This window comes from Drosophila ficusphila, unplaced genomic scaffold (genome assembly GCF_018152265.1).
Source record: "Drosophila ficusphila isolate 14025-0441.05 unplaced genomic scaffold, ASM1815226v1 contig_607, whole genome shotgun sequence".
Taxonomy (NCBI): domain Eukaryota; kingdom Metazoa; phylum Arthropoda; class Insecta; order Diptera; family Drosophilidae; genus Drosophila; species Drosophila ficusphila.
The window spans coordinates 2765611-2774242 of NW_025064537.1; the positions used below are offsets into that span (position 1 = coordinate 2765611).

The 8632-nt window shown below is 37.4% G+C and overlaps 1 protein-coding gene across 3 annotated transcripts; it reads right to left on the minus strand.

Annotated features, from left to right (window-relative positions):
* Positions 1–3: 3 nt before the first annotated feature.
* Positions 4–6899, minus strand: LOC108088183 (5'-deoxynucleotidase HDDC2). 3 transcript variants are annotated; one of them, XM_017185882.2, is made up of 5 exons: positions 6637–6899; positions 5186–5256; positions 4103–4585; positions 953–1246; positions 4–893 (listed from the first exon to the last, which is right to left on the minus strand). In XM_017185882.2, the coding sequence occupies exons 1-5, from the start codon at positions 6665–6667 to the stop codon at positions 594–596; spliced, it is 1179 nt and encodes a 392-aa protein (XP_017041371.1). In that variant the 5' UTR covers positions 6668–6899; the 3' UTR covers positions 4–593. The 3 variants fall into 3 exon arrangements, with proteins under 3 accessions (XP_017041371.1, XP_017041372.1, XP_017041373.1); XM_017185883.2 differs by having other exon boundaries at positions 5186–5374; XM_017185884.2 differs by lacking the exon at positions 6637–6899 and adding an exon at positions 6269–6462 and having other exon boundaries at positions 5186–5374.
* Between the last annotated feature and the right edge of the window lie 1733 nt (positions 6900–8632).

Below are 8632 nucleotides of genomic sequence, written 5' to 3' on the forward strand. Positions count from 1 at the left end.
GACTTTGTCTTTAGCCACGTCTTAAGCGTGACTGCATCTTTATATTGCCTAACTCACAAAGTTATATTAATTATAATTTTGGTTACATTTGTTCGATTCAAGGGTAAAAGTAATGCAGGTGCGAACAAATTATTTAAAGAAATCAAGTATTTTGATTTTGATTTAACATTTTGATTTGAAAGTTCGGCTGCTTCAATAAAATTGTTCTAGGACAACATTTACAATAGTTCGCCTCGTCTACGGTTAAAATAAACTACAATTTCATTTAGTTATGTACAATTGTGTTTCCTAGTCAGATCAATTCAATATTTGGATAAACTCGTACAACTTTACGCTTAACTTAAAGGAAATTGAACAAAGGAGACGTGTTCAACAGGTGTTTGTTTAGAATAATTGATAGCTACTCCCATCGGTTCCATCTTATCCGCTTCCTTCGCAATAAATTAGTGTGTTAAAAGTTAGATCTAGCTATGAGCGTGTCGAGGTAGGCATAACAGTTTGTTAGTTGGATTGGCTTACAAGTTAAGAGCGTGGTGGTTTGTATGTGAGGATGTGTTCATGTGCTAGCCTAAGACTGGTTCCTAGAATAACGCTCAACTCGAGCCGTCGTGCCCGTTGGCCAGCTTCGAGGGCCGGTCCATGTTGGGCACCTCGATGGCCGGCGGAGGCGTGGCACCCTTAGCCTTGGCCAGGACATCGCGCTGCTCGTAGATCTCGTTGACCAGCTTCTTTACGAACGGGTGGTTAAACTTGCCCTCCGTCGAGTCGAAAAACTCCTGGTGTTTCAGAAGGCAATTGTCCCGCTTCTCGTACTCAAACGCCTGCATCACCATGTCCAGGCGGTCCAGATCCTTGACGAACTTGCTCTCGGCAGTCTGCCCGTGCTCGTATTCCTGCAAATTACATCATTCGTAAGGACACCTTCAACAAAAGTTCACGGTGGGTAACGTACCTCAAAAAGTTCCATAATACGCTTGCCACGGGGCTCGATCAATTTACATATATCCTCCATCGCCTTGAACTCCATAGCCCGCTTCTCGTCCTTCGAGACCCCGCAGAAGGGCGTTATATCGCCCACCAAACTCTCCGCCAAGTCGTGTACCAATGCCAGCTCCATGCAGCGGATCTGATTGAGACCCTCGCTGCCATCCAGCAGGAAGGTCAGCATGCTCATCCTGTACATGTGGCCCGAAATCGATTCGCAGTCGTTGACATCACGCAGCACCCATCCGGTGCGTTTTGTGTGCTGCGAAAGAAGATGGAAAAACAGCGGGTTAGCAAAAATAAGTCGACTTTACGGAGGCATACAATTGCGTTCAGATGGTTGAAATATATACGAATAGAGCATATACTGTGTATAATAAAACATTGCATTAGTCTTACTTAATGTATTGCATTCATTTTGACTAGTCGGTTTAAAGATTCCTTTATACTGTACATAGAGAACTAAACAAATAACGCCTCCTGCCACTTTCACTAATTAAAAACACGACGCGAATTCGGTGACATCGTTGCCGGCTTGGCTCGTTGCACACATCAAGGTTGGTGCCTCTTGCCCCAGACCTTCAACCCAAACCGGCCAGCGGGGGTGGTTTTAGACTGTTGCTATTTGATCAATAAAAGTTTTATTTATAGAAACCGGCGGTAGGGTAAACAAGGTCCAAAAGACGTTGCAAGCCCATTGCCATTTACGTTTGCTTATTTTCTCGTTGCCAAAGGTAAATAAATGCCTTAATAAATGATATTGTTGTTTAATTAAACTGCAAGAAGCCAGAATTCTGCTGCAATCATATCCGTTCGTGACTTATCGGCATTATTGATTACCAATCCCGATCAGCTTGTAGTCACGTAACGGGTTCAATACCTATCAGATAGCTTTGTTGTTATCAATCAACAGAAATGCGCACCACATGCATTATAATGCATATCAGCTTTATTAATATAAGTAATATCAAGGGTGGCAAACAGAGAAAGTGATTATTAGTGTTTGTTGGTTAATTGACTTGCGATCCAATATATCAGCTTTATGAATATGTTTATAAAAAAATGTAAGATGACTAAACAGAACAAAACACTACCGCTACTGGAAAAATGTTCTAAGAGCTTGGAAAATATACTGATTAATTATAAATAGGGTTTCGTGTTTAGCCATAACTAAAAGGCTAATAAGCAATCAACACCAAATGAAATTTTTCCAATTATATTTCACACACATCGCTATCGTTTTACTTCGCTCAGTTTGGAAAATATCGAGCATATATTATCGCCTCAAACAAATCCTCACCCACCTCTTAAGGGGCTCCGTCAACTGACAAAGATAGCGTCTATAATTTGAAGGCCAAGATCAAAGTCACGCGTTGCCATTCTATTTTTTTTGCTGCTTTTTCACGTTCTATATGCAATAGGATATATATAATAGCAAAGCAAAAATTTAAACTGCTACTCGGAAAATGTTGTTGTAGTTTATTCAAGTCCCAAGTTTTACGTCAATGCTGACGGTAGATTCCACAATGAATCCAAAACATTTTAGCAAAAACAACAGAGCAAAGCAGAGCAATACAAAAATTGTTCTCACGTGAGCCATTTGGAACTTTGCCTGAACGTTTTTTTGCAAACAGTTTGCAATTTAGTAGCGGAGATTAGGTGACTCGCACAAAACAACAAAAGCTCATTAATCAGTTTACTTTAATGACATTTTTCACCCATGAGCGCTAGGGGCAGCTACTCAAATTACAAAGCGATTCACTTTATGCAGCTTGTCGATAAGAAAGCATGTCCCGTGCCTGGGGATTTCGTCATTCCGGCGATGGGTTGAGCACTTCAAATATGCTGATTAGATAAAAGAAATCCTAGTGGTTCTAGAAAGTGTGCAGCTCTTAACTTTCGCACTGTTTGTTTTGCTTATGTCAGATTATATGACGTACAAACAGCTGCGGTTTTTATAAAGATACAATTACAATCTTTATGGTGGACTTTGCACTCTGTCTGAGCCTCTACCCCTAGTTTTTGATAAGTGTTACCACTGGCAGCTAAGGTAGTTCCTCAGAAAATTGATTTTCATTCAAACACACCGAATGAAACAAGCTACATATCAAACCATAGGTATACAAACATGCCTATATATTAGATATATTTCTTGGCAAACGACTATACAAATTCGTTCAAGGGGGACACAAGAGCAAGGCTGTCACTGACATAATACAAGACGTTTGCAAATATACTAAGCAGAAAAAATCGAAAGAGTGAAGAGAAAATAGAATTGATTATACAAAACGTAAATAAACACATCTTTGCGTTCTGCTTGCTTTGGGTTTCACACTTTTGTTTGTTTTCTTTTTGCTTCTGGCTTTATTTGAGATTTGGGGTTTTGTAGAATTATTTTGATAAGCAATTTTTAAAATACAAGTGCAAATCTTACGAACGGAGAATTTCGTAATAGAAACAAGGTCTTATACAAGACTTTAGGGGGGTTTTTAATTTTATAAACGGCTGAGAAAGGTTGTCAAGTTCATATTGTCCAGTTGAAACCAACACAATCCCTTTTAAAACTTATTACGTTTATTTTTTGGGTACTTTACAATTATTATAATTCAGGAAAATGATTTATTTGTTTACCAACAAAAAATATCTTTTATACGTACGAACAACAAATATCTAAAATGACCTTCAAAGTTAAACAAAAGTATGCGCCCAGCGGCGATACTTCAACAACACAGTATAATATACTCGTCACGACTTAATTTAAAAATCCTAGGTCAAGTTAAAAAAAAAACTTTTTTGAAAAGCAAAAAGTTTAAAATAATTTATCTTCAACCTTAAAATCAAAAATATTTATTACTTTAAGTGTTATTTTAAAATAAAAATATTTTTTCTCTCAAAAATATCTAACAATTCCCCAATAATAATTATAAAATAGTCTTTTCTATTCTTTAATACTCTAACACCACTTTACAATACCTAAAATTCCTAAATGGGAGCTTGAATAGCGTGTGGCAAAATCAAAACACGGAGGATTTCGGGAAAAATCGATGCGAACATATGACTGGCGAATGGAGCAGGGTGGAAAGCCGAAAAAAGCTGCTGAGAAACCAGTTTTACATACCTTCAGATTGCCGATGAGCTCCATGAACTGAAGAATCTCGCCGAGCCCAGTGCTGAAGCAGGGCTTCTTGCCGGCGTTGGTCGATGCGGAAGCCACATCGTGACAGGAGGCTCCCAGTTCCGGCGACTCCACATTGCCGCCCGCGCTGGCCGAGACTTCATCCTGCTTTTGGGACTGCAACGGTTCTGCCGCTAGCGATGACATGGCGAACTTTGTGGAGGTCTGCTGCTGTTGGTGCTGCGAGGACTTAGCCCTTGTCTGTCCTTTTGATGCCTGCGTGTGGATGTGGCGCTGAATGTCCTGGCTGCGCTGCTGCAGAATCCTCCTGGCAAACTGCTGTGCTGTGAAATTCTGGCCGTGCGCCGACTCCAAATCCGACTCTGATTCGCCGTGACTGCGACCGTCCGTATGCGAGGGTGAACCGTGAATGTCGTTTTCGCCGAACTTCGCCTGACTAGAGTGCTTTGTAGCTGTCGCTGTGCACTACGAGAAATTTGGTGGTGATATTATTGTATTGAATAAACTGAACAAAATCAACAACAATTTTAGTAGAATACTTAAAGACTATTTATTCAAATAAATTAAACGGGAATGGAATGGGATAACTTCAGATATAATGTAATTTTCTTTTTCTTTCTGATTTGGTAGTACTGATATCGAATCTTTCCTGAGATAATGTCATTAAATATTCGAAATATTTCCCAAAATGGGCTTCAAGACAGGGCTTGGAACTAGGGTTTGGCCTTAGTAAATGAGGTGGCAACTTCGGTGGGATTGTTGTTCTAACTTAACAATCGGCGAAAAACCGGTTGACAACCTGTTTGTTTTAATAAAATATTGATATACATTTTCTTTATCTTTACTTAAATAAATTAAATTAAATAAATAAATAAAATCCAGATTGAAACATTTTTTAAATCAAAATATGAGTTTAAACAATTTGTTACTTATAGTGATAGTAATAATATAATAAAAGGTTTTAAGAATTCGGCAGTACAAATTGAAAATATAAAAACTGGAGTAAAGAATTCTGATCTGGCTTTAGCTAAAGAAATTCTTGAAAATTTAAACATATTATTTTACCAGTGTAGTTGTAGCTCCTGGCGTCACGCCGCCCATGTGGCGCAGCAGCCGTTGAAGTGAGAACATGTTGACTACAAAAGAGAGCAATGAGAATGGCTGAAATTGGGAGAGAGCTGCTCGCGTGTGATCGTGGGCCACAAATTTGTAGCCAAAGCCAAACACGTGATGTGTGTGTGCCGTCCGCCTATGCTGTGTGTGCGAAAGAGAAAGGAGAAAGCAAACTCATTAACTTTCGTCGCCTTCAGAAGATAATATTTGTGTACAATTTTCGCTCTAGCTACAAATTTTTCACAGTTTGACAATACTAGTTCTTAATATACAGTACACACTCAGAACATGAAACTCTTAAAAAAGAAACAAAATGAATATGCTTACAAAACTCCACATTGATTAATTTTTTTTTTTTTTTTTTTTTCATATACATACATACTTATCTTAATGAATATTATGGTTAATTAGTTAGTTATTTTCCATTATTTATCATTCAGGGTATATATTAAGTAATATTACACTGCATGATTCACAATTGCTAATTAACAGAATACAGTATACTTTTTTGGATTGACAAAAATAAAAACATTAGCAGGTTGGATTTATTTCCTGTTAACTAAGCTGATGCAATGAATACTACATAAACAGCAAGCCAGAAAAAAAGACCAGTCGAATCGATTAATATTATTTATTAATTGCTAAGCACACTGTCACAAATGTTATTCCTTTCTTCCACAAATGTACATATATACAAAGACTGTTCAAAGTACAATTGATGAACAGCAACAATTAAGACGCGTTATCAGCTGCCGACACTTTCCTTTCCCAGACTCTCATATAAACATAAATATACAAATGTATATACAGTACAGTTGTGTCCAAAGCAATAGAACAAATAATTCTGTGTCAGTTTTGAAAAAACTTGGTATTGAAAAGTGGGTACAATAAAAACAAAAAAAAAACATATATGTACATAACTCCGTACAAAATGGAAATATTTTGCTTGAACTTTAACGAAAACAAGGTTTAAACGTTTTTTTTTTTTTTTAACACTATTGTTCTGACCGCAACTGTTTTTTTTACGCTGGCTACCTTGACACCACTTTCTTAGTGCAAGAAGTTCCGTTAGAATAACGGCAAATAAATAGGAAGCGATTCCGAGACTTCGACAGGCACTTCAAGGTGAAGGCGGCACGGTATGTGTGTGTGCTCGGGGGATTACAATGTGCGCCGTGTGGCACGTAAGCACCGTTAGTTTGATGTAATGTTAGCGACTAAGAGCTCCGCCCGCCGATGGGAAACTAAAACTTTTAATTCGGCAACGCGAACACAACGCTTGTAATTAGGAATATAAATATATCGCTAAGCTAATATAGACACTCAATCGCACACACATTAAGCACACGCGCACAACTACAACAACCACAATAGAGGCAGCAGAAATAGTTAAAATTACTAACGGAATTTATGCAACAGCCCAACAGTCTGCATTTTGTGGTGGCCGTCAAGTATCCGACCTGTGTCACCAGGCGCTTTTCATCCTCCTGCGATGAATATTTTTAATCCACTTTTCCGCTCGCTCTCTCGCCCGCCGACGGGCTACACCAAAGTTGCGCGCTCTTTTTTTCAATTGTTTCTTTTTTTGCAGCAATTGCACAATTGTGATTTTTTTCGGTTACAATTTTCGTTCTTGTACCCGCGAGCAGCTGTTACCGTCGGTGTGACCGTGTCTGCGCGAAATACCCCCAAACCTCGGCGGTCAGCTGTAAGGTCAATTTATAAAAACTGAGAAAGCAGAGATGTGATGATTCCACTGCAATTTCTAGCTAAAAATTTCGAGAGTTCCTATTTAATTCTTAAACAATAAATGATAAAGGCAATTGCTCATAAAAAATCTTCATGCTTTTAATGGGAAAACAGGCACAGGTTGCTAGTTTTAGTTCCAAATAAAAATCTTTCGCATTTCAAAAAATCATTGAAAATTTTGGCGCCCCAGTCGAAGAGCCACCTAGCGTTGAAAATTGAAGCCGGACTATTTCATAACTACATCTAATACTCAAGGCTTTGCACTCTTTTAAGCTAACACATAGATGGCTCTTTATCTCAAAAATGTTCTGCTTCTTTGCATTCCAACTGCCATTTTAGCAGTTTACTATTTATTTATATTGATAAACTTAATACTCATCCGGCTAGTGTTTAATTAATTTGGTATTACTAATGTCGTATAAAATGACCATTCGACCATTTGTTTTGAGTGGCAGAAATGCCCATTTAAAACTTTTAAATAAACTACCAGAAGCTGGATTTCTGTTTTATAATCAAAATGTTTATATGAAGTACTGAGTGCTTAAGTTAGCTTAGATATCTTGTAAAGTACATTGTTAATGTTATGAACTGCGAACAAATCTCCATTTGATGACAAAAAATTTTTGACGATAAAATTGTAAATATTTATTAGAAGGTAAACTTTCTTTTACTGTTTTATACTTAAAGATAATATGTCAAAGTACAGTAATTGACAGTAATTAAAAAAATATTTTTAACGACACAGTCTTTAATGTTTTTAATTGAAAAACTACTACATTTCTTAATGTTCAAAACTCCTTTTGCGAAGCATCAAAACTCAACAAACAAGAACGCGTAGTTTTGACACGATCAAAATAAATCTAGGACTTTCTTCTTTTCCGGATACCTTCAAACGAGTATAAATAATTATTCAAATACAATACATTTTCAACCTTTTAAATACCCCATTTTTTTCTTTTTTTCTTTAAGCCGAGTTTTGAATTTAATTCAATATTTCGTTGATTAAATTGTAATCGTTTCCTGGCTGAAATGGGTCACAAAATAAGGCCGCGCTTAAGCAGTTTAACACGAATGACTTACAATAAAACTGTCAAAACGTCAACCACTAAGCTGGAAATGGAAGCTCTCTGGCCGTCAGACAGGCCACAAGCCGACTTAATTGATTCGGGCTAAGCCGCGTTGGCAGTCGCGTTTTGAGAACGGGGACAATTTGAGAGTTTCCGGCTTGGAGCCCCAATATCTGTATGAATAAATTCATAAGTACGGTTATAACTTGTGCATATTTTAGGCAACATTACCGCACATAAATCTGCTACATCTATTATGCAAAACCCCTTTACTGTTTGCGCAAATGATTTATTTATTCGCCACTAAGCCCACCAAAGTGCAAACTTGCATTCTGTTTTTTTAACATTTTCTATAATTGCTCTCGTGAAACCGTTGAACTGAAAATATATTTAAATTTATTGCGTTTGGCGGGATGAAATTAAACTATTGAATCTTTTTCTCTAATTCAATCATTGATGCAAATAAATTGCAGCACGTTTTCAGCCATCCATGCGTGACCAATTTAAAAACTTTTTCAATGGTAATAAGAAAAGTTGAATAACTCTTTCAAAGCTTGTTGGAAGGTATTAAACGTTTCTTTAT